The sequence below is a fragment of the Coffea arabica genome, chromosome 10e, assembly GCF_036785885.1.
Source record: "Coffea arabica cultivar ET-39 chromosome 10e, Coffea Arabica ET-39 HiFi, whole genome shotgun sequence".
NCBI classification, from domain to species: domain Eukaryota; kingdom Viridiplantae; phylum Streptophyta; class Magnoliopsida; order Gentianales; family Rubiaceae; genus Coffea; species Coffea arabica.
This window is the reverse complement of record NC_092328.1, coordinates 43,619,770-43,645,979: the sequence shown is the minus strand read 5'-3', so window position 1 is coordinate 43,645,979 and position 26,210 is coordinate 43,619,770. Positions and strand designations below refer to the sequence as shown.

Below are 26,210 nucleotides of genomic sequence, written 5' to 3'. Positions count from 1 at the left end.
ATGTCAAGCAACCTCAAACTCATTAATTTAAATGATTTTTGTTGAATTTTCACATTAGTTCAAACCACGAGGTACTGGATTATATGATTTGAAACCACAAGGGCTTTTTCTGTAGGTTTGCTTAACTACAGGGGCTTCTTCTGTATTATAACTCTAAAGATATAATAGGTATATCAACTGAAAATTTGTTTGTTTCCAGTACAGATACTCGCAAAAGAAATGCATGTATTTCAAACCCGTTCATTCAAACAATTTCCTTCGCTTTTTGAAATTAGTTCAAACCATGAGGTACCAGAGTGTATGTTTAGGAGGTTTTTCTGCATGTTCACTTAACCTTAACGGGCTTTCGTATATTTTACCCAACAATATATAAATAAGTATACTCCTATATGCCAAGGCAACGGTGGAATTGAATCTCAGGTTAAAATTTATAAGTTAACTCATTTCTCATCTCTTTAAATTAGCATATTAACTTTGCATGCATCACACCGCCTTCAGAAAGAAAATAAAGTCTTTAAATTGCACTTTGTTGGCATTCATACATGCGTATATTAACTCTTTCCATACAACTACAAGTCAACTATTCGATTTGTGAAGAAATAAAAAAAGATACTGTGTAGCTGTAGAATCCTAGATAAGAATATTCAAACATGCACTTTAATAATTCCAACCAAGTTTTAGCTTTTTGCACATCATTGACTTGCACAAATAATGACAAGTTTTTCAAGAAAGTATAGTTAACATGGTCAAAGAAGTAATTAGAGTCTACAACTCTAAAGCTCCTTTATTCTAACATACTACCATCTAATAACTTGGTAACTAATATATTTCAAATGAACTAATGTGATAAACTTTTAAATGCTTCTAACCCCATTGTTTTTGGAGGTTGGATTCCCAACTTTTATCTAACTTAAGTAGCTTGGTCAATGACAATAAAATATAACTTCATTGATAAGATATTTCACTTGTAACCGACGTGAATTCGAGTCATCAAATAAGTGGAAAACTACTACTGCTTATCTTAAAAAGAAAAAAAAAATGTCGCTTGTTCATATAATACATCCATCTTTTATCTTTGGCTCTAAGCATATGATAACTTTTATTAGCCCTGCTGGGCAACCCAAAAATCCCTCGTGTTTCTTAGCTATCGAATCAAATCAAATAGCTAAAAAAGAAAAGCCTCAGTCACACACACACACACAAAAATCGAGTTGCATCACATCGCTTTCAAAAAGAAAATAAAACCTTTAAATTGTATTTGTTTTGTTTGCATACATGCATATATTAACTCTTTCCACACAACCACAAGTCAAACTATTTGATTTGTGAAGAAATAAAAAACAAAAAAGACACTGTGTAGCAGTAGAATCCTAGACAAGGATATTCATACATGCACATAATTAATTCCAACCATGTCCGGCTTTTTTGCACATCATTGACTTGTACAAAAACAAAAAGACAAGTCATTCGAGAAAGTAAAGTTTAGTTTTTTGTGGTAGGAAAAAGTTTGAATGGGAGCCCCACCGGTAGTCCAGTGATAAGCAAACTCTTAGGACTCATTTGGTTCTGAGTTTGAATCTTATCCTGAATTTGAATTCTTATGATTCGTCCAGGTTGCGTCGTGTGAGGTATTTCTCTGATTTGATGTGTCGGATCGATTCAAAGTAGTTCGAATCGGAACATGTTTCGTGTCCTCAAAAAAAATTTTGAATGAATTCTGTTTCGATCATCATCTTGGATCAAAGAATGCTTTCACGACCTATAAAAAGATTCTTATAAAATTCTCCGTTCTCACCAACTGAATCAACTTGTGTTTGCACAAGGTTTGGTTAAGATGGTCAAAGAAGTAACTAGAGCCTAAAGCTCCTGCTAAAGTTTTTGACGTCTTTCGCATAAGACAAATTCGCGCCTGCCAAATGCCAATCCGTCAAACTGGATGGTCCGGGTCCATTCTACCATGGCCTTTTAAAGCGGATACGGATCTGGAAAATGGAACTTATCTTTTGCTGGACTTTTTTGACAAGAAAAGATAAATTATATAGTTAACAGAATAGTACAGAAGTTTGATTTACTCAAAAAAAAAAAACCATATTAATTTAACCTCATCTGTTTTTGGATATTTTGACATAGTTTCTTCCATGGGGCATATAATCGGGTCTGGACACCCGATTGAGTATTTGGGTCAGTATGAACTCCACAATTCTTCAAATAAATATCCTAAAAAGGTAAAGATGAATCCAACATTAAGTTGACCCCTTCAAACATAACGGTAGATTTATATATACATTTTTTTGTACCTTAATTTGACAATCAAGTCAAGTTCACATGTATTTTTCTCTTCTATGGCGTGTGAATTTTTGACCAGTCTTACAACTTAAGGTAAATTGCAATGGCTACCCTTGAGTTTTTGGATAAATGGTGATAGCACTTGCGAATTTTTTTAAAATTACTTTTGGCAAGCTGACATTCTATAGTAGCTATGCTCAAATTTAAATGGACATAAGTAGAGCTCTAGAAAAACCCATGAAAGTTATGTAATTAAGCTATAACTCAAGGAAATTAAGTTAAATTAATATAGTACCTTACAAACTTGAATATGTCAGCAGCTTCAAAAGAATAATATACAAATACAATGAGGAGAGGATGTATGTATACATTGCAATGGTCCCACTTTTGCTAGTTGCTTTCCTCAAATATAAGACTTTCAGTTTGCACTTCATGGCTGGGTGAAAGAAACAGAAGAAGGGAGAAGATGGCCATCCCTAGGCAAGCCATGGAAATAGATTCTGGAGAAAAGCGTCTCAATGAGCTTGGATACAAGCAAGAGCTCAAGAGAGAAATGGTACTCCTAGCTTGCTTATTAACAGCTTCTTATTTTTTTTTTTAATTTCTGGAATTTTTTTAAAAATGAAGTTATATTTTAAGGTGATCAATTGATGACAGTTAATTGTTTTCATGAATTCCTGATGCCTGTTTTTATGGGTTTTTTTTTTTTGGGTTTAAATTTGACAGAGCCTTTTCAAGACAATGGCAATAACATTCTCTTGCATGGCAGTTTTCACTGGTACACCCTTGTATGGTCAAAGTTTGCTATATGCTGGTCCTGCTCCCTTGTTATGGGGATGGGTGGTTGTCTCCTTCTTCACCTGGTTTGTTGGACTTGCTATGTCTGAAATTTGCTCTTCTTTTCCGGTACGATTCTTCTTCTCCTCCTTCTTCTTTCTTCTTCCTTCTCCTTCCCCTAGTTCTTGACACTAAATCAAAAATAATAAAATATAAACTTTTTATGACATCCCAAATTTTTCATTAGCTGCGGGCTGTTTCAAAATCAGTACAATTTTCAAGACTTGAAAAATGAAAATTTAGTGTCACCGCAAAACTATACATACGTGTGTAAATGTTACTTGCACTCCCATTTTTGTTAATCACACTCCTGCTATCATTATAATTATATAGTTAACATTATATATAGTTTTTATTTAGTTAATCAAACATATGTATGTATGTATGTATATATGCACTCTATAATTGTTAAGTTACAAAGACAATTTTCTAAGAGATTCGATGATTTGACATAAATTAAGATAGTTATAATGTGATAGAAGAAAGCAATTAGTAATATACTACTTATTTACAAAAAGAAAATATTATTAGTAAATACAAGTAATTTTGAAGCAAAAGTAATAGTTATCTCCATATGCTGTTCTTCTAACTCTGTAGAAGTAGTAATCTTTATTGTTTTAGTTCTCATCTCATCCAACAATATAACATACTATTCTTTTTTTTTTTTTTTCTCAATTGGAAATTCCAATCCATAGACCACTGGCTCCCTCTACTTCTGGGCTGCACATTTGGCCGGACCACGCTGGGGGCCATTTGCATCATGGTGCTGTGCTTGGCTCGAGACTATTGGTCTTGTTTCTGGCATAGGTGCTCAGGTGCTACTCCATTCCTTAGATACCATGTTGCTGAACAAAATTAAATAAATTGGACGTTTTCTTTGGGCAAATAATTGGACATTTGTTTTCTGAGAAGGGATAATCAACAAATTATTGTTGCAACATTTGAATGTTAGTCTTCATTCCACCGTGTACGGATCAACATGTAATACTCTTGCTTCCTAATTTGTTAGTATTGAGCTGTGATCTGATCAAAGCCATTATTGGTTAGTTGTAATCTTGTCAAGAAAAAAAGAAATGGTCCATTGCTAATAAACCAAATTGTGTACTAAATCTATGTATTCGTGCACGAATTTTGTTCATGGGCAGGCATATTCTGGAGCACAAGCGTTGCAAATAATCATTCTTTTGTCCAGTGGAACAAACAAGGGTGGAGGATACTTTGCTCCTAAAAGTGTATTCCTGGGCATATATGTATTCTTCATCCTCGTATGGGCAGTACTCAATTCCTTTGCTCTCAAAGTAATTGCCTACCTCAACATAATCTCTATTTGGTGGCAGGTACAAGATTCTTGTCTAACAATAAAGCTATTAGTATTACTCTTGTTATTATTATACTCAAGAACTGTAGCCCTCCAGAATTTATCCAACGTTATGGCATATTGTAAGGATTGTCACAATGATTTATTGACTTCAAGAATCCACATTACAGCTTAAAAATGAAAAATTTTCAAGTACTAATTACTTACCTATTAGTCAAAATTAAATCAACCAGTCCGGTTTTTTTTTTTTTTTTTGCCGGTAACGATAATATTTGTATAACTTAATCTATCTTATTCTATAAGGAGGATGTGTAACGGACTAATAGGTATACAGACCTAGCTAGATCAAAAGTGTGCTCTGGCACCACCTTTAAATTTTTTTTTCACTGCATGTGAAATTTGAACTCCTGACCTACAGCCCAAAGAGGGACTCAAATCCCTTTTTTGGTTGCCATTGAGCGAAAGCTCAGTGGTTCAGTCTGGTTTAATTACATGACGAAATGTAATTGATCATCCCAAATTTATCTCACTTCATTTGCATTCATAAGCTAAAAAGTTCAAGAACGTAAAGCGCAACTACATTAATTACTTGTGAGAAATAGAACCACACTAGCTTATAATAGATGAGCAAACCACCAAAAGTGCTCGAAACCGTGGAGACAGAAAGTGAAATTAACCACGGATTTCCGTAAAAGAAGTGAAAATAACAAGATTTTAATGGTTGACAAAGAAAAAGAAAATTGAATACTTAAGAATTTGTCACAATTAGCTAGTGAGTGTTTATGCTTCTTGTAATATGCAGGTGATTGGTGGTTTAGTGGTGATTATAATGCTTCCTCTTGTGGCACAGACAAGACAACCAGCATCTTATGTGTTTTCTCATTTTGAGTTGTCATCTGATTCAACTGGAATAGGTAGTGCGCCCTATGCAGTTATAATGGCTGTGCTTCTGAGCCATTATTGTTTATATGGCTATGATGCTGCTGCTCACTTGACTGAAGAAACAAAAGCAGCTGATCGAACTGGACCTTTTGCCATTCTTTCTTGCATTGGTATCATTACAGTTTTTGGTTGGGCATATAATGTTGCTCTTACCTTCAGCATCCAGGTACCCAAATAGAAGCTGAAAATGATCAGAATTTGCTTTTATTAAATCTTCATAAATTTGGTGATATATGAGACTGAAATTCTCAATCTCTATCTCTATTTCTATATTTTTCTTTTCAGGATTTTTCTTACCTATATGATCCAAATAATGAGACTGCTGGAGCACTAGTACCAGCCCAGATAATTTATGATGCATTCCATGGAAGATATCACAATGTTACTGGTGCAATAGTGTTTCTCTGGATTATATGGGGTTCCTTCTTCTTCTGTGGCCTGTCAGTTACAACTAGTGCTGCAAGAGTTGTCAGTATCTTCCATCTATTCTCCTAATTGCACTCAATCTTTTACCATGGCTTGCCTGCATGTTCATTTAAATGCACACAGCAATTCAAAACAATCTACTCATAATGTTTAGGCTAAACTCATGCACCTGATTTTCTAAGTATAAGTCAGAACCATTTTCAATCCTCGAGTCTACCTCTAGGTTGTAGTAAAAGACATAAACCATAGCAAAGATATGCAAAAACTGCACATTCAGGCAAACATCTAAAATTGATGGTGTAAATGAAAACTGTCATCAATCCTCGTAATAAGGATACAGATGTTTCCCTAACACCAAAGGCTCTTTTTTGATACCAGTTTGACGTACATTTGCACGTCATTTCCAATATCTTGATGTACAGTTTCTTCTTTGGCCCTAGATATATGCGCTTTCAAGGGATGAAGGAATTCCGTTTTCACGAGTTTGGGTAAAACTCCACCCGCAGCATAAGGTTCCAGTAAATGCAGTGTGGCTTTCTGCAGCCATAGCTATCCTTCTTGGACTCCCCATCCTCAAGCTTAACGTCATCTTCAGCGCTATAATTTCCATTAGCACGGTTGGCTGGGTGGGTAGTTATGCTGTCCCCATCTTCGCAAGATTGGTAATGGCTGAGGAGAAATTCAAACCAGGACCCTTCTATATGGGCAGAGCAGGAAAGGTGGTGTACTTGGTAGCCTTCTTGTGGATATGCTACACCTGCTCCGTCTTCCTATTGCCAACTCTCTATCCCATTACATGGAGTACTTTCAACTATGCTCCCGTTGCTCTCTTTGTAGCCTTGACATTGATAATGCTGTGGTGGGCTTTGGACGCCAGGAAATGGTTCAAGGGACCTGTAAGAAACATTGACAAGCAGAATGGAGATGTTTAGAGTTTACATTATTATGTTATTTTTTGAATTCTTCTCATTGGCAAAAGGCAGTAGAGTAAAGTTCCAAGTAAATTTTTTTACCTCTGAAAGATATACTGTTATTCATGAAAGCAATCTAATGCATAGAAAAAATAGATGACCGAATTTTAATTTCCACAAAGTCCCACACTTCATTCAGTAAACCACAACGGAGCAGATGGTTATTCAACCATAACAGAGGCCACCATGTAGCTCAATCCATCTCTCAAACAGGAAGCGGCTCATAGGGCTTTTTGTTCTTTTCCAAAGGGAAGCAAACCAAAGTGGAGGTAAAGAGATTCACATAGTTCAGGCAATTAGATGCTGATAAACCATTTGACAGATGACAAAAAACATCATTAAAGTAACCACTGCCTTTGCAAACGACCATTCCATCATAGTTTAGTCTACAAAACTTGCACAACCCACCAAACATCCCAGCTTTAAAGATATCCATTTTTCATTACTTAAGTGAAATTATAAGATGGTTATACTTCGCCCAAAAAGAAAAGCTATTTCAACAGAAAGAAAGCAATTGATTATCTGATGCGGTTCAATCCTAAATGTTGGCAATTGAAGAAATCTAACATGAAACCAAGCTGTTAAACTATGTCATAATCCATCTCGAGTCCCAGAAATGTGACACCTATCAGATTTCGGTCATCCCAGGCATCAGTCTGAGAAGATGAAAAACAAAACCAATGCCTTTCTGGAATCATTTATCCACTTCTCAAATTGAAGTAACAATTGGAGACACAAGAAGTTGAAACCAAGATCCAAACAAAGCAAGAGGAAGCATACAGAGAGAGTGAAAAAAATACCAGCAACAATATTGTTTACCTATACAAATTGTATAACATTTACAAACAACTATGAAAAAGAAGGCAATTTAAATAAGGAAATGAGGGAAAATTAACCTGTCAAATCAGTAAGATTGACATCTTTTAATTTATACATATAATTCTTCGGACTCCATTGGAGATGACCAGTAATGTATGAGTGACTCTACAGTTAACCTTCTTGTAGCACTAAGCATCGAAATGAAGAATCGACAACCATCAATTTTGTACTCTTCAAGTGGATTTCTGTGCCCAAAACTCCGGACATTCACCTGCAAGCAAGGCAACTAATAAGAACATTGTCTAAAGGAAACAAAAAAAAATGTCAAATCAACAGGAAAGTAGCTTACCGCTGAACTGAGCCTATTCATGTTTACAAGATGATCCCTCCAGAAACAATCTAAAGTTTTAACAAGAACTGCCCTCTGTAAACCAGGAAATAAGTACCATTGATTTCAAAGGAGCAATAACAAAGATCAAAAGTCATTCCAAAATATTAACAGTCGGAAGAGTTCATAAAAATCACTTTTCTTTATTCAGATTGTGGTACAGAATCATGAATGGAGCAGCATAGCCTAATTTTCTCTTTAAAAGTCCATGAGTTCACGAATGGATATTGCATATCACAATGAATTGGGTCAGATCAAGATTTTAGCTCCTCAGGACTCAAAAATTTCGACAACTTCCTCTAATCCATATTATCGATTTTCAGTCATGAATTAACTAAGCCAGGACACATTCTAATTGGTTGATTTTGGGAACAAGATTTCTCATAGAAAACAGGCTTTCAATTTTGTTTGCAATGTGTAAAATAATGAGATTACCTCTATTTCCTTTATGTACATAGCATCATAACCAGATTCTTGAATGACTTTCAAGTATGAAGCAATCATGAAATCTCCAAGGTACTTGCGAAGAAGATTTGCAGTCGACCGATACTTCCCATCTCTGGACATTATACATACATAATAGTAGTAATGATTACGTTCCATCCAAAAATTGAAGTCTTAAAAACTTAAATACAAAGAGGCATTAAGATTTACGGTGTTGAATCATCAGTGCATATAGCAAGCCAACGTCTCAATGAAGAGCTCTTTGCACGGATTCCCCTAAAAGAATTAGGAGGTTTGGGCAGATTTGGAAGGTGAAAGTCATTGATATTCACAGAATTCAATTCATGAAGTTGAGAGAGTGATTTCCCAAAACTTTCTTCCGTAATCCCTGCAAAACAGTCTACAATGTTCCCAAGCAAATGGAGAATCAGTTCATGAGTAACTGGCACCATATCTAATTCAACAAATAATTTGAAAATTATGAAAGTACCATTCAATAACTCCTCTGCTATGTCATTATACTCCTTTAAAAGCTTACCCAAAGACCAGCAGCTTGGGTGCTACAAAATTCACAAGCAAAGAGGAGATGCATAAACAAATAAATAGACAAATTGACTCATAACATTATCAATTATAAAGAAAATAGTGGATCTCAGATATTTTACTACCTTAAGAGGATTAACATTTTTAAAGACAATTTCATCCACCACTGCTTGCATGTATCTGGTAGACACATTGTCATTAGAAAAGAAACACAGCAGACAACCAGTTGATCAACATCAGACAAACCAAATTTAAAAAAGCAAGTGACCTTGTAATGGAAAACTAACATTCCAACCTAAATCAGGAACCAATTATAACTCAAATCTACAGAACGCATGCAGCTAACCATTTCCGAAGGTCCAAACCCAAATTTAATCTTTAACTTCAAATCCTGAATATCTTAGAAACTGCAGCATTCATACATTTAACTGAATCTCTGTCCGGTCACTCATGCTTAGCTACTACAGAGAAATTAGTAAAGGATTGTTTCTCATCAATGTAAAAAAATAATAAAAATAAGAAAAATAAAAAAGCGAAAAGTGAAAAATATAAGACACACTCTTCTGTAGTTCAAGTCCATAGAGCAGATCTTAGGTTACAGGCTTTCAAGTGCCAAGATACAGTGTTTTCTTATCAATTTCATTTTCCTAGATTTGTCTCTACGATCACTTCTGGATGGACTTTGCTTGTGTTCATTTGCGTATCCAATTTCATAGCACCAATCCAGAAACTTCAGCTTAAAAGCATACATTGACCAGCAAAAGTGTGAAGCAAACCCAACCTGATAGACTTAAATCATTCCATCATGACTGACTGACATTGTCTATGTAGTCAACTGGGAATTCAAATGAGCAAAACCAAAATCAATAAACCAATAGCAAAATGGCCTCCATTGGAAACATCTAGTTTTAGGCATCTCTGTGCTGCAATATCCTATTGGAGCTCTAACTTACAATATTGGGATCTATAAGCAAAAACCTAGATCATGATATGAAATTTTAGTGTGATATATAACAGGACAAACTGCATTCTATAAGCTAACATGATTAATTATTCGACAATGATATCATTCCGAAGGCCCTTTTTTAAATTAACTTAAAACCATTGCCTGTCCAGTGTAGAGAAAATTATTAGCTGCAAATTAGAAAAGACACCACTACCACCCTTGCTATTCTTGAAAACTCTTGGCTTTAAAACAGTTTGCCCCTATCATTAGCTTAGTGGTCCCTGCTTCTGATGTTTTAGTCATCCTTCACTGGCTCCATTGATTATCTGTACTGCAATGAAAAATCAAAAAGTTTGTAGACTCTTTTACAGCCACGTAACCTATAATAATTATGCCCACCGAGATTTCTTTTTTATATAATTTTCTTCTTTTAGCATCAGAACGAGCCCTGGCAAGAACGTAAATGTGGAAAGCACTAAGATAAGTTCCATAAAGCTTATGATAGTGAGGCACAAACTGGAAAATGTGCTGTGAGGTACTTTCTGAATTGCCTGTCAAGATTGATTGCCGAAGATCATAGACGTGCTTCCTTTGCACCTGTCAAAAAGATAATGCCATTCTTGATTAATTGTTTGTAGATCATTCAACTCTAATTCTCAGAAAATTTGCTTTCTGGGAAAGTTAGAATATGTCACTTATTGCAACCATGCATTTATGGAAAAAATAAGCTTAAAACACTTAAGTTGAAAGCGGTACCAAAACATCACTATTAAGCTCAGATGCTTACCTCTAAAACTTCATCAAACTCTACAAGGCTCTTTCTTATGCCAAAAAAAAACTTCTCAGCATTAATTTGTAGTGCCAAAAGCTGGAGACAATGATTAAACTTCAGATGAGACAGAAAACAATCTATAATATTTATTTAATGTTCTTATATCTACAGAAAAGACAGAAAGCTGGAAAAATTCTATTATTTGTATGCATATTCATGTGGATATATATATGTGTGTGTGTGTGTGTGTGTCTATTGATGTGTATACGCATACACAGAAAAGCACAGATAAATGGGCAAGAATAAAGTATACCTGCTTAACAACTGTGTCACCTTCAATAGGGATATCCTCATCATTTGTAATCCTAGAGATAAGTCTCACTGCCCATTCTGTGTCAAAGTTGAACTTCTTAAACATTTCATCCTGCAAGCTGTAGTATGAAGTGACACCTTAGACTGAGGTACTTCAAACAACTGGAGAGTTGATACAAGCAAGCTGTGCAGTCAAATACTTTTTATCTCAGACCCAACTAGGTGGGTTGTAGTAAATTTTTTTAAAACAATCTGGAAATCTTCAAATTTTAAATCTAGAATCCTTAAGAAGGTAAGTTGGCCCAATGAACACATACAGCCCCATGAACCTTTGAGGTCATATTTACGATCTCACCCACAACCCACTAGCCAATTATAGCAACATCAATAAAAGACAGAAACTAAACTGGTATTCATCTCTCCCGGTAAAAGCTCAAATCAGCCGAAACTGGTTTTCTTGCAGTATGCAATAATTGCATATGGGTAAGACAATTAAACAGTCGTAAAAAGTGCAAGACCAATTTGCCTTTCCATTTTGGGCATGGGAAGCAGGATGAGAGAGCCACACACACACACATAAAGCAAGGATTTTAAACTCTCAACTTTGTCATCGCATAGTAACACGAGAGTTAGCTTCAGTGTCATCCGATACATTTTGGAGATCCTTTGTATCAATTAGTTACTAAATGATCGTTCCTTTATATCACAAAAGCTAATACATGTCACAACTCACTATGCTTGGTTCACTTGACTAACTGGTTTTTGGTTTGTGCTTCTTAAGTTTCACAGAAAAGTTTTGATGGTTATTTTAAGAAGACCAAGAGATATTAATGGTGATCTTGATTAACAACCTTCCAAAAGAAAATAGCAAGGGTGATCCCAACCAAGAAGGAAGTCTCTGAAATTTCAGAAAAGTAAAGGAGAGATCCATCTTACAATAGAATGGATAGTGGTCAGAGGTCAGTGATATTCACTCTCAATATTCGCACCTGATTTAATAGCCTCAATGTTTCTTAACCACGTATCCTAGACATGGTCATATACACAGCATGAGCTATTAAATGCTGAACTTTAGATCTTGAATGAGGAACTACGCAGCTTCATTCTACCATCCTAAATATATCTGAAAAAGGTCATATAAATTCCAAATGCTTGAAATTATATTCTAGCACATTTATAGTTTCATCCCACTTCAATTTTGTTGAAATCCTGTTTTAATATACAAGAAAGCAAACTAAAGGAAAGCAAAAGTCACTTTCCAGTCCATGTTTGCTTAATAATATAAAATATCAGAGAAACTGGGAAGCTAGTGATCGTCAGTGGTAGTTATTCAAATTGTTGTGTCTAAGTAACTATTTTCCTTCAAAATCCTGCAGATGTTGTGGAGCTGTTAAACAAACTGATCTGTTTGTGAGCTTGGTTCGACCCCACTCGTTCATTAAACTAAACAAGTTGAGCTTGAACATTAAATTAGGCTCATAAAATACACGAACTGAGCTCAGCTTGGCTCGCAAACAGCTCGTTTATACTTTGTTGGAGCTAGTATGTCTAATATTCCTTGGTGATTATGTACATTTGGGCACCTTCTTGTACTCGGTGAAATTTTGCTTATTTAGTAGGTCAACTAAATTGGTTAAATTTGGTGGATTGCAGGTTTGTATAGTATTTTCAAGCTCATTTGAGCTTTTCCGAGCTCGAGCTTGGTTCGTTTGTGTTAAAAGAGTCAAGCTCAAACTCGGGATTTTCTTTAGAGTCAAGCTCAAGTTCGAGCTCAAACACAATTTTAGGCTCATTAAATAACTGAGTCGAGCTCAAACACAATTTTAGGCTAATTTTAGCTCAAAAGCCAAATACTTGGCTCAGCTCATTTATAACTCCAAAATCTTGCAGGACACAAGAAGCAGAAAAATGCAAGAAAAGTTTCTATAACCTTCCTGCTAACCAAACACGCAAAAAAACAACAAACTTTCCTTCAATTTCCCACATTTTGCCTTGCAACCAAAAACTTTGTAGACATTTCTGCCTTGACACTTCATGCACTGTCCCTTCTTTGTGGAGTTTTCTGTCTTCTTTGTGCCTTAATTCTTGTATACATGTCATTTGTGCATCAAATTTCTTCTTTGTTTCATCAAGCAATAGCTATAATCAGTGCAAGCATGAGAGTAACAATTCAGTATTACCTAACCATGAACCGTGTTGATCCTGGATCCCCTTGTCTGCCTGCTCTACCACGAAGCTGTAGGAAAGAAATCACCTTAGCTAAAGTTTTAAGCACCTAACAGAGGAGAAAAGTACTCCTAGACGAATTTATGCAAAGGAAAATCAAACAATCAATGCCGTGATGATTTATTAGACATGTAATTATCAAATCCAACGAAGAAAGAGGGGCATATAGTTCATCAGTACAGCAATTCCTAAATTGTCATGCACGAGCAAATCTTGACATCAAGGGCTGCATCTCAAAGTTTTAGCATCACTTTGCAAGTTCCATAGGAATAAATACCAACGAAAGGTCTAGAAACAGCAGTATAAATTCTGAAGCCCCTCTTATGACTCATACAGAACCAACATAAAAAAAACAATTAGTTGAGAGTCTTCTTCCAAAGGAAGGACTAAAGATGAATGAACCAGTTATTTGTTCTCTACTTATTCAGCAAACAAGGCTTCTTACGAAACCAGAAAAAAGACCATGAACAGATTCAAAAACAAAGAAAGTAGTTGCATTAGCTTTTCGAGCAAAGCACCCAAGTTATTGAGAGAAGGCAAACCATCAATGCAACATAAAAAGTGTACTAATGGAATTTGCTGGAACTAATTTTAAATTAATCTTGCTGTAAGAAAATTCAAAATTCAAGAAAACAAAAAGCCAACTGTTATAAAGGGCAATATGGCATGGGCAATATGCCTAAATGTGCAAGTTGAATGGCATGGGCAATATGCCTAAATGTGCAAGTTGAATATAGTGAGTCTTCTGTACAAAACTTAAGAATATATGCATGAATTAGATAATAATTTTTATTACTGGTAACTAATTAAGCACTTTGTATTCTTCTTAAAACTCCAGTCGAATTAGCATGCTTACCTGATTATCGATTCTTCTTGATTCGTGTAAAGATGTCCCAATGACATGTAAGCCCCCAAGCCTTTTGACTTCTAGTCCTTCACTCAAACAATGAATTTCACAATCTCGAAGAACCGATTGATAAGTAAGAGCTATCGATGGGCCAAGAGGATACATCTCTGATTGTTCATCAACAAGCCTTTGGAGCTCTCTTGAGTCCAAACACTGACTTAACTCAATAGAATCAGAAATCATTGACTTTGCTTCCTGATAAGTGCATCTACCCTGACTTTTGCCAACATATTTAGCTGTGCACTCATCCAGAACAAACAAAACTTTATGAATTACAAATGTATAAAACAAAGACAACAGACAACTGTTTCTGAACTATGCAGACTAAGATGGAACAGCAGTTAAAGATCTTAGAAAGAGGAAACCAACCCATCAGAGCTGTCTTAGCCAACAAAGCAAGTGATGACGGTCCAATTTTCATTTTTGACAAGACCTACAGGAACAATAAGAGAATCTAATACATCAGCCTCTTGGCCTTGCCTACCCACCTTCCAGCTGACTCATCCAAACCTCCTAGTGGATGAAGCCTCATCCACAAGGTTACTCTCAAATACCAGTTTCTAGCAGAACTAAGAAAGTTGCTTTTCTTTGTTAAGTAAAAGTAAACAACTTGCCTTTTCTGAGCTTGGCTCTCCATATACTTCAACATCAGGAGCATCTTTTGTCAGGAAAGAAAGCAAGCTATCTTCAAGTACTTCTTTTGCAAGCATCTTTAAAAAGTCCAAGAAATCCTCCCATCATAAGAATGAAACAGAATAGAAGAGTTCTCAAAACCAATAAATCTTTTTCACAATTCACCATCCAAGGAAACAAAAAGCAATGAGTTCACCACCAACCCTTCCTTCATGCACCAACTATATCAAATAATCTTATGACCCCTAATCCCCAGCTTGTCTTTGATTTGCTAAGAAGAAGCATAAACTATCTAAAGATACCTGCCTTTGGGTTTCCTCCCAGGATTATGTCAGTTCCCCTACCAGCCATATTTGTAGATATGGTTATTGCATATTTTCTCCCAGCCTGGGCCACAATTTGAGCTTCCCTAGCAGCATACTGCAAAGTGATAGAACATGAAGTCAAATCCTATTAAAAACTAAAGATTAATGAATAGGCAAATCCTATTAGAAAAAGGAAATCAAAGCCATAATAGAGCTGAATAACTTGAAAGAAAATCCAGCGAGTCACTAACTAATACACCTTTGGTCGCGCATTGAGAACATTGTGTGGAATTTTCCTTGCCTTCAGCAAAGAAGAAAGATATTCAGAATTCTCAACACTGTAATACAAAAGCATAAGCATATAAGATCACAGATGTTGGCCTTCAAAAGATTCACTATAAAAAATTTGGATGATGCATGGAGAATTTGTTAAGAACTAAAAATTGGAAGTAAACCAGCATCTCACTTGAGAATATCAAAGAACAATACGTATCATGGCTACACAAAGATCCAAAAGAATGCATGAAGTTGGTGAGAGGATAGGGCATAACATACCCATAAATTATTACTTAAACAGGATCGTGCTCCATATACTGGCTTCCTACATTCTACTTTTAACAACACCGTTTTCTAATGACCAAAAGAAATGTTCATAAGAACTGCATCCAAATCAAAGCATTGGGCATGGTATAACAAAAAAGAACAATATAAGAACTGTCAAATGCTAAATGTAAAGGTCAGAGGAAACAACGAAGCATTCCTTAAGGTCAATAAAAATGGTTTAGACACATTAGTCACCAACTTCAAATGAATAACATAAAAAATCAATAAGATTCATTAAAAATGAAGAACAACACATCCTACAAAACTAATTTTTCACAACAACGGCTGAAAGATAATGTCAGTCATCTTTTAAGTCTAACCAAACTTTAAATCTGACACCTTAGAAAGCAAACAATTTAAAAATGTCACTTGATGGTATAAATATAGAAACATCACTTGCTACATATGACTGTGAAAGCAAACATACTTTTAAGTCATGATGCTCATAGTCAGTTTAAATCTCTTACTACCTACAATCTTCAAGTTCATTAAGTAGCTTCCATTATTATTATTCCTTCCCCACCGTCCTACATAACCAGTGATGGTGGGAAGAAGGTACTCCATTCTTAAGGGGAAGTACAAGATATTAATAAGATAAAATAAACAGGGAGGGTAGACCTTGTAATCACTTCTGATATCAAGATAAACTGACTACTAAATATCAAAATCCAACTCTAAGTGTTAGGGCCATGACATGCACAATTTTGTGTAATTTATGCTACAAGAGGTAGCCATTGATGTTGCATGAAGGCAATGGTTAGGAGACACAGAAAAGCAACACAGAAGACTGATCTGTTGACAAATGAGGCATGGGTTTACAAATATTTATAATCTATGAGTTAAACTGTAGTAAAAGATGAAAGAGGCACGGATGAGAGTTAGACATAGGGGGCAGAAAGAGAGTCAAGTGTAGCACTTGCTGTAGACTTAGTGTATTTGTACCAATTTTGAGATACATAGATGAGCATTCAAGTACAAACTCATGTTCAATCAAACTAATAATTAAGCTAAACACGACGGTTGTGCTAGATTAATTTACTAATAGAACAAGCTTGAATGATAACTGTTCATGAAAGCCCCAGCAAGTTTACAGCATAAATGTTTCATAACAAATTTGTCTGTCTGTTCTGATATGATATGAAAAGGAAATTTGGTGTCAACCCACGTCAGATGTTCTCTGTATAGATTTCTAGAGCAGAGAAGACCAGAAATTGTTTGAATTTGAGGTTAATCTGTCTGCCAATGCGTGAAGAACGCCAGAAGTTTCTTTGAAAAAAATCTACTTTTAGTTCTTTTACTCAGGCCCAATTAGGCTTTCACAGGACGAAACCATGTGTGAATAAAATAGTTACAAAAGAAGCCTACCAGAAAAGCAGGAAATTGCAGGGAGGGAATTAATTAAAAGATGATCGAGCGAATAGACATGAAAAGAATACTGCTGTAAAAGTACCTAGTAGTCCCAACTAAAACAGGACGACCCAGTCCAAACATGTACTCAACTTCTTCACGAACATATTCCCATTTTCCTCGTGCAGTCTGAAACCATGTATATCTCAAGCAATAATCAAGACAAATAGACAGACTACTTCTGTTACTGAAGGAACAACTTACTTAACAAAAATCAATTTAAAAACAGTTGGTATCTTACAGCAAAAGCTTGAATTGGTAAATCTAGTCGAATATTTGGCAGATTCGTTGGCACCTCAATAACTGGCATTTGAAACATTTTCAAAAATTCTTTCTCCTGCAACAAATGAGAGGAAATTTTACATGGTATCACAAAAGCAACTGAACACTACAAATGAAACCCCAATTCCTTCTACCTCAGTTTTTGCTGTCCCAGTCATCCCTGAGAGCTTTGGATACAACTTAAATAGTGACTGATATGTGATTTGTGCTACAACCACTGAATCAGCCTATCAAACATTCAACATCAACAGTAGGATAAGTTACACGTATGTGATCATAAGCCTAATAAGCAAGCAACATTTAGACATCAAGTTACCTGTATCTGGACGCCTTCTTTAGCTTCTACAGCCTGATGAATCCCCTCAGACCATCGTCTTTTCTCTTCTACTCTTCCTGTCAACTGCAGACAAAAAAGCAATGATTGCTTCTATCAGAAATGAATTTAAAAAAAAAAGTTTTAAAAAAAAATCTTTTATGCATCAACATTTTTGTCAAACATATTCTGAAAACTCACACTTCTTCATGGATGATACATTTTATAACTACCAGATAAAAAGTCATTTTGGATGTTATGATGTGTTTTAACTAACATCATTGTGAATGAAGTTCAAATGGGTTTTATTTTAAAAATAATAATAATAATTTTGAGAACAGTTCTACATGAATATAACCTGAAATTTCCTTCAGTTAATACGAGCTAGAATTAACATGGTCTAAGTGTAATTCTTGTAAAACATCATTGATGGTCAAAAAATTAAGCACTCAGGAATAGATTTTGGCTTAAGCTTTAGCTAGCTTCAAATCTTTTCTTACCCTAATCACGATACTACTTCAGTTTGGTAGCACAGCCCAACACAGATCAAAGCTATTGCTTCCAGTATTGGGTTGCTTCTAAACCTATCAGCTAAATCTCCAACTTCCTCCCACCAACCATATTAGCCTGATTGTCATGAGATGTTAACTATTGCATAGAAACTCAGAAAGGGGAGGGGGTGGAAAAAACCTTTCTTATTTGAAACTTCAAGACTGGAAAATTAGGTTACAGTTTTTCCCTAAAATTAAGGTAAAAAAGTAATGCAAAAGCACAATGCTTTCCTAATACGAATTTATAACTGATAATAATTGACCATGACACATTATATTTACCAAAATGTAATGTAAAACAATTGATAGGACTGCATCTCATTATCAAGATGGGCAACTTGAACAACAAATTGAGAAAAATCCTTACAAAAGAACTCATTATCAAAATGGAGCATCCTGTAATTTTCTGGCAAACACTTAGTTATGACACATTTCATCCAGCCTTTCTAGGCAAGATATCTTGTCAAGAAGAATAATACAAGACATGTTTTCTTGTGCACAAAAAAAGGATACATCTATATGAGGTTCAAGCAATCTTAACCTATTGGACAATCCCAGTATTTCAAGTCATGTCCTAGATTCAACTATCTTCTTTCTTATTTTCAGTACAATCAATTACAAATTAGTTTGTACGCATCACTAAAACTTACTCCATGCATAAACTGCAGAAATCTTGAATGAGTAAATCACTAACAGGAACAGCCATTAAAACTATGGATTAACTTTTTATGCATTGACAGTGTAGTGATTTTTTTTACACTAGCAACTTTGGATGTATGCCACATGTGCATGATTTGAATTTCAAATTTGAATTCATATTATGTGGCATGATCTAAACCTGCTAGTGTTAAAAAAAAAAAATTATACAATGACAGTGTATAAAAAGGTTATTCAAACATTATTCCTCAACTTCCTGGATTATGCTCCAGTAACACCTTATTAAGAAGAATCCTCCAACAGCAGTCTATATTATTAGCCATTCTCTACTAACAGAAAGGGGAAGAAGGGAACAAAATTAAAATATATACTAGTACGCTAATAACTGAAACTACAGAGGAGTGACAAATTACAACAAAAAAAAAAGAGAGAAAAGGCAGACACTAATAATACCTCATTTATTATAAGAGCCTTCCCATCCCTAACAATGTATTGAACATCTCGCTTGTAGAACTCTTTGGCTTTCAAAGCATTCATCACAAATCTGAACATTTCATAGCCATATAATGTCAAGATACCTACCCAAGAAGTTATGCATTATGTCAAGAGGTGAAGGAATTAAAGCAACCAAAGAAGCATTGCTAGGCATAAGATAATATGATAACCTACCGAAGGAGTTATGCATTATGTCAAGAGGTGAAGGAATGAAAGCAACCAAAGGGGCATTGCTAGCCAAAAGAAAATGTGATAGGAATTTCCGGATTAACACAATTAAGTTCGTATTGAATTCTTTAATGGGCAAAAGCAGCTTTCCTTCTCTCAAATTCTACCACACCATTGAACTTGGATTTTGACTATCATAATTTTTCTGACAGTCTATTTTTGAACTGACTCCGCAGCTGAACCACAAAGAAGCTTAAATTATAATTAGCCATTCTTAAGATTAACCCCAAAAAAAGAGTTTATAAACAAATTAAGCTTATGAAAATAAAGATGAAATCTAGTTTCCAAAACAAAAATTTTTCAAAGTTAATGCTGGTTTCCAATCAACTTACACCAAATTTCTCACATTTATAGTTTCATTATTGCAAACAAGTAAATTCCAGGAAGAAAGCAAGTACATGCAGCCTAATTTATTCTATTGATCCAGTGATGAGAACAATGATTTCGAAGACAATTGTTTCCTTTATGCTTTAAAAAAACCAATCATAATCAGCACTATAATTTCTGAATTCAAAAGAAAAAAGAATCTAGAATGCTCGTAACTACATTACTAAAACAACAGGCAACAACATAACCAAAATCTAACGTTAACTAACTGCAAGAATCTTCAGTCAAAACTTAGAAGAGAATATTCTTCATAAGCAGAAATGTGAAAAAAAAATTATATTACGAAAAGTGTGGACAAAAGGAACACTTTTCAACTCTGTTCTCATCCCAACATGAATCTCAAATCTAAGGATCAACTTATTTGATTTAATAATCTCTAGGGAACAGTCAAGAACCACTGAACAAGATACGAGGTGCTCTCGTCAAGACACAGTCCGGGATTGTGACAATGATTAGTCTGGGACACTTGGTTAGTGCCAGACACACCAAGGAGTTATGACAGATTTTGCCGTTCATTAACTGATGTGAAGAAGCTCAAAACTGCAATTATGGAATTGCAGCACCCAGGATGAGATATTATCTCACTGGCAAAGAATTGTGAGAGATAATTGGTGGCAGTAACACCACACCACCAAGTGACAACAATATGCTCCCAAGGAATGGAACAGAAAATGTGGAAAGGCCACATATGCACTGACAGTTGCAATAGAAGATGAGCAACTGCAAAGGATAAACTGAGTGACATCACCAAGGAACATGGGATCCTAGTAGCCACTTTTTCATAGTGATACCTCACTGAAAGTCAACATTTTCTAAAGTAAAAACTTTATGTAAAGGAATATAAAATTAGATACTGAAAATGAAATTAATGAGACAAAAATGAGAAGAATTATCATCCTCGGCTTAAGACTGGAATTCAAGGATCTTGTTGCAGCAACCCGCGGATGGCCTAAACAACCAACAACAGCACAGCTGGAGAATTTGTTACCATTGAAGAGACTTTGGATGATAAGTTGTCCAAAGTCACCATAAAAGATGAAATTTTCAAACATAAATGTAAAGAATTTAGAGTGGACACGAGTTACATGAAAGAAGAAGATTCTAGCAGCACAAGAGAAAACAGGCACTGAAGGGGTCTGCTGGGATTCACCAAATGCTCTAGATAATTCCAAGGATTCATTTAGATTCATCTCAATTTGTTCAGAAAAGTCCACAAGTTGGCATTAAAAGCAACAAGAATTGCCACTTCAAGCTGTGGCGCAAATGAGAGAGTGATGTAGCATTATCAATGCCACAGTCATAGCTGATTGGGTCCTCCATAAATAGCATTTTGGGAAGGTGAAGCCTCCAAACCATTCAAGAGTTAGAGCTCAAAAGTCAAGTCTTTGGACGTGTGATTCGTAAGCGTCAAACAAGTGTTATATTAGTTGTATGTAGTAGTCTTTTATAATACAAGTTGTACCGTCAATTGCTATTATTTGTTAGTTGGACCTTCCACTTGAGAAAACCAACATCACCTGGCCCAAGGATCATTCTCATCCCATAAATCATTTGTTTCAAGAGCCATCTCAGCTAGCACAATTCCTTCTTCAGTCAGTTCCACAGAATTATCCTTAAGCTCCACGTTATAATGCTGTCAACACAAGAAAATCTTATTCTATCATATAACAGCAAGATCTTAGCGACCCAAAAGAAAACTCTTGGCCTAGCACAAGAAAAAAGGCTAGAAAACTCAACTTACAAGGCCACGTATGAGGAGCTCAGCCACTTTGGCAGCAACTGGATATCGAGCAGCATCCTTATTTGCCTGAAATGCAGAATCACAAAGATTCTATCAACAGATAACTCAACTACCAAAATACCCCAGAAAAAACAATGAAGCAGAGGATTTGGAATGGCACATTCTAATCAAGCAACAAAACAATATCAAAATTACCTCACCACTTATCAACAAAGGATTTCTCCCCTCATCAATGAGCACGGAATCAACTTCATCAACTATTGCAAAATGGAAGGGCTTTGGCCTAAATTGGAGAGAATAAATTCAAATTACCCAATAGAACAGCCAGAAACATCACAGAGTGAAGGTAATCAAGTTTACCATCTCATCACAAGCTGGTCACTGCTACTGGCTAGATTGTCTCGAAGATAATCAAAACCAAGTTCCTGGCAAATGAGTCAAGTGGACAAATAGATGGGGATAGTGGGAATGAAAACTTTTAAAGAAACATGGAAAGAAATGCATTGCTTCAGTCAGCTACATCAATTAACCACTGAAAGTAGCCCAATAAGCAACCATGGCAGCACTAAAGACAATAAGACACAGGGAGGGAAGTATAAAGAATTAGAAGTAATTACTGAATTGTTGGTGTACGTTATGTCGCAGCCATAGTTTGATCTCCTTTCCTCAGCTGTCATCCGTCTCTAAGACATGAAGTGAAAAAGGAAAGAGGCCATAATTTGAAATTAGTTCATATTCAATGATTGCCAAATAAAACAAGTTAAAAATGTTTCTTTTTTCATTTCAGCAACAGCATTAAAACTTGGAAGTTACATGTTTTAGACTAACAAAGGAGCTTGATTATTGAAGCTAGACATCATTCCAAAAACATCTGCTTTTAAAACGAGCAAGTGAAACTAGCCATGATGGAATTGACAACCCAGATTCTTTTCAGAAAATTAAGAGAGAACGCATTGGCAACAATCATGTACTAAAGTATCAGCAATTAATAAAAGCAAAATAAAGGTTGCCCATAAAAATACCCTAGTCAGAATGGTAAAGGATGCAGAGACTTTTTAGATTCAGGAGAATGAGACAGAAATTTGGAAATTACAAAAGAACAGGGGAAAACAAAAAGTGACGAGGAGAAACATGGAGAAGTTGCAGTGAAGTAGAGGAAAAGGTAACCATGACATTGATCAAATAATGCTACTATTTTTGGCTTCCAAAACATCAATTCCAGGTAATTGAAAGTCCTTCACTTGCTGAAACTTGCAGCATTACTTAGATTTATCTGCTCTCAAAATTTCTTCTTATATAGTTTCAGTAAGTTGTCTTTTTTTGTTCTCCATGTCAAGAATATGCCAGATGCATGTCCAGGCTGTCCTGGAGGCAATCAGTTTTGCAGGCTAAAAAGAAGCAACATCCAAACAGATCTTATGTGTCATGGACGAGTCCTATCCATGTGCATATCTCCAAATCCAACATACCAATAAGCCACCATCAAAAACGTGTCTACACTTAATAGGCTGTTTCAAGTTCAAAAGGATAATGAATTTCTAGGGATCCATTTTGCACATTTGTACTTTATGCACATTTCAAGAACTACTGTATACATACTACAAAATCACCACCAACTATTACTTGACTCCTAAATGTTCAGATTTGCATGCATGTAGAGTTTGACAACATACATTTTAAGATTTTAAGATCAACCTGCATTTAGAATATTCAAATTCAAATGTATTAACTCCAGCATACCCCTAGGTACAGCATATATAGTGTATATAATGCTTAAAACACATACACTTACTTCTAAAGCAATATGCAAATGTGAACGCTCTAAGTGTATTTTTTCCAAAAAAAAAAGAATGCATTAGAATGTTCATATGGACAAGCATGTGTAGATGAGATATGCATATATGCTTTAAGATCGATAGAACCATGCGAGCAACAACATAAACACGTATTTATTTGTTATCAAGAATGCTTCATCCATTTTGAAGCAGTAGCTAATGACAAACATTAGCCAAATGCTTGAAAATAAAAAAAAGTTGGAACACATTCAAGCAACCAACATCTCATCAAAAATATTTTTTGAGAACAAACCTGCATATCAAGACACTCTGACCATCCATTGAAGCATAGAAAAAAAAATTTTCAACATTGATGGTAAAGTACAAAATAAAAGACATATTCAAGTTCCGTGATATTTGAGTTTCACTTAATTAATTTCCAGAATAAAGAATTTTAGACTGACACTCAAACCTATTTAACTGTAGCTGTTTGCCATGAAAGGATGCACGATAAAAATAGAATATTTGCGCATTGATAACTTGTGATAAATAATTACTTGGATAAGACCAACAGAAAGACCCAAAAACCGATGAACGCGTCCCATCCACTCTGCATCTCGTTGAGCCAGGTAATCATTAACTGTTACCACTGCCAAAAGAGATAAAAGCAATGATGAAGGTGATAAAAAAAAAATGCACTCGCACAAACAAAACTCAAGCTGTCAATGGTTCTTCTCATCTCCAAGCATGCACAAAATCTCTCAAAAAACATTTTATAACCTTGAAAATTTGCCTATCCATTATTTACTTAGAGTAACTACTGCTGGGAGAAAAAATACCATGAACACCCTCGCCTGTAAGGGCATTGAGATAGGCCGCTAATGTGGACACCAACGTCTTTCCTTCCCCAGTTTTCATCTCTGCAATAGACCCATCATGAAGCACTGCACCACCTATAATCTGCCATTTTAAGAGAAATAGTGATGATTACAGTTACACAGAATCGAAATAATTTATCTAGTACACATCACTATGCATAAAGTTACCACTCCAAGGTTAGACTAGTGAACGTTAATGAAGTACATCCTAGTGCAAGAAAAAACATTAAGGGGCAACAGGTATAGGAAGACCTGAACATCAAAATGCCGCATTCCAAGCTTCCTTTTTGCAGCTTCACGAACAACAGCAAAAGCTTCTGTTAACCAAAACAAAATTTCCAGTAAAACAAAGAAACTGCCAAACGAAGGTTTTCAAAAATTTCAAGACGTGAAGTTAAAAACTAGAAGTACGTCATTAAAGAGATACAGGATCATGTAATTACAAATTAGCTGAAAGAAATTGAGATAAAATAAAGTAATATCTGAAAATATTTTATTCTCTTTTGTGTCCAGGAAAATTTGTGAAAAGGGTGCACTTAGTTGCTTGATGCATGAGATGATCGTAATTTTGTTGACTTTTACCCCAAATGTACACTTTTTTCTGTAGATATGCCCAAAACTTTGCCTCCTTTTGTCCAATAGACATCCAAGTACACCCTTTTCAAAAATTTTACTAGGATGTAAACACGAAAAGAATTAAACAAAACACAATAATGTTTCCAAATTAGACTTGAATTTCATTCGCTCCAGGGAAAGTTAGCAAATTGTGAATCTTTTTCAATTCAAAGAATTGAACTTTGTGGCGTAAAATTTCAAGCATCATAAAGTAAATTTAATTAACAACTATTCAACTTCATACAAGACATCTTAAACCAAAATTTTGAAAACCTGCTTGAATGTCAGCTAGCGTCTCTCCTTGCTCCAACCGCCGCCGAAACTCCACAGTCTTTGCACTCAGCTACGTAAATCAACAGATAATAAGAACAGTAATAACCACTGTAATTAAACTCGAACACCAAACAGATACTGCAAATGAAAATGACAATAAATCCTGAATTTGATTACAGTAAAAATGAAACCAACCATTTCATCAGAAAGCGCTTGAATTTGAGGCTCGAGGGAGTTTACTGAATCGACAAGGCGGTAATAGTCACCCACTACCCAATAATTCAAGCTGGTTAAGTCACACCATTTCTTTTTAATCTTCCCAATATTTTCCTGTCAATTTTAAAATAAAAAAGCATGTCAATCAACAGGATTCTCAAACTTTCGAGAAGTTTTGATCAGTTCATTCATACCTTGAAAGAAGCAGAGATAACAGGAGAAGGAAACGCATTGGAACGGCCAAGTCTCAAACGAGAAGGAGAATATATAAGGAGGTGAGGGAAAGCAAGGGGTTTTGAGCAGAAGAGAGTTCTAATTTTGGAGCCGCCGCCGCCGCCGCTGCGGTGGTGGTGGAGCTGAATTAGTGGGATAAGAGTGGCGGAGGAGGAGGCTGTTGTGGCCATTTTCTGTGGTGGGGGTTTTTGGTTCGGAGGTTTTAGAATGCTAGTATTTATCACTCAGTTTGAATTTGGAGCTCACGAGCCTTAACGCAGCGTTTGGATTGAAGAAAAGGGAAGGAAAGGATATCACGCAACAAGAGGGAATTCTTGCCCAAAGTGCTTTTTTTTTTAAAGTTCTCAAACCAAAATTGCAAATATTAGGCTTTTTTCTTATAATCAATTTACATAACCTATGAAAATTACTAGAAACTATATAATTTTTTGGATTAACTTTTTATGTATTGATAGTATAGTGATTTTTTTATATTAATAG

General features: G+C 35.4%; 2 protein-coding genes across 3 annotated transcripts; one reads left to right on the top strand and one right to left on the bottom strand.

The window, feature by feature from the left end:
* The first annotated feature begins 2,674 nt into the window (after positions 1 to 2,674).
* Positions 2,675 to 6,830, top strand: LOC113712251 (amino-acid permease BAT1 homolog). Of its 2 annotated transcripts, none has more exons than XM_027235579.2 (7): positions 2,675 to 2,842; positions 3,013 to 3,192; positions 3,819 to 3,938; positions 4,269 to 4,460; positions 5,244 to 5,549; positions 5,669 to 5,851; positions 6,250 to 6,830. In XM_027235579.2, the coding sequence occupies exons 1-7, from the start codon at positions 2,753 to 2,755 to the stop codon at positions 6,739 to 6,741; spliced, it is 1,563 nt and encodes a 520-aa protein (XP_027091380.1). In that variant the 5' UTR covers positions 2,675 to 2,752; the 3' UTR covers positions 6,742 to 6,830. The 2 variants fall into 2 exon arrangements, with proteins under 2 accessions (XP_027091380.1, XP_027091381.1); XM_027235580.2 differs by having other exon boundaries at positions 2,715 to 2,842; positions 3,056 to 3,192.
* Positions 6,067 to 25,989, bottom strand: LOC113712248 (protein translocase subunit SECA2, chloroplastic-like). The gene is made up of 32 exons (XM_027235575.2): positions 25,691 to 25,989; positions 25,476 to 25,610; positions 25,281 to 25,350; positions 24,645 to 24,709; positions 24,354 to 24,474; positions 24,072 to 24,163; positions 22,357 to 22,422; positions 22,100 to 22,164; positions 21,935 to 22,022; positions 21,740 to 21,805; positions 21,516 to 21,631; positions 19,342 to 19,432; positions 17,684 to 17,767; positions 17,502 to 17,594; positions 17,327 to 17,422; positions 17,129 to 17,214; positions 15,335 to 15,413; positions 15,077 to 15,190; positions 14,752 to 14,847; positions 14,507 to 14,570; positions 14,087 to 14,373; positions 13,185 to 13,240; positions 11,006 to 11,123; positions 10,708 to 10,788; positions 10,438 to 10,517; positions 9,100 to 9,154; positions 8,922 to 8,991; positions 8,642 to 8,831; positions 8,423 to 8,546; positions 7,949 to 8,023; positions 7,677 to 7,870; positions 6,067 to 6,703 (listed from the first exon to the last, which is right to left on the bottom strand). Exons 1-31 carry the CDS (start codon positions 25,898 to 25,900, stop codon positions 7,709 to 7,711), a joined length of 3,195 nt encoding a protein of 1,064 aa, XP_027091376.1. The 5' UTR covers positions 25,901 to 25,989; the 3' UTR covers positions 6,067 to 6,703; positions 7,677 to 7,708.
* Between the last annotated feature and the right edge of the window lie 221 nt (positions 25,990 to 26,210).

Bases quoted from the DNA above. Each gene is read 5' to 3' on its own strand.
- LOC113712251 (XM_027235579.2), top strand. From the start codon at position 2,753: ATGGCCATCCCTAGGCAAGCCATGGAAATAGATTCTGGAGAAAAGCGT. The intron at 3,193-3,818 runs GTACGATTCTTC...TCCAATCCATAG, and splicing joins AAATTTGCTCTTCTTTTCCG to ACCACTGGCTCCCTCTACTT. The intron at 4,461-5,243 runs GTACAAGATTCT...TGTAATATGCAG, and splicing joins TAATCTCTATTTGGTGGCAG to GTGATTGGTGGTTTAGTGGT.
- LOC113712248 (XM_027235575.2), bottom strand. From the start codon at position 25,900: ATGGCCACAACAGCCTCCTCCTCCGCCACTCTTATCCCACTAATTCAG. The intron at 17,215-17,326 runs GTAAGATACCAA...ACATGGTTTCAG, and splicing joins TACCAATTCAAGCTTTTGCT to ACTGCACGAGGAAAATGGGA. The intron at 8,547-8,641 runs GTAAATCTTAAT...TATAATGTCCAG, and splicing joins TGCACTGATGATTCAACACC to AGATGGGAAGTATCGGTCGA.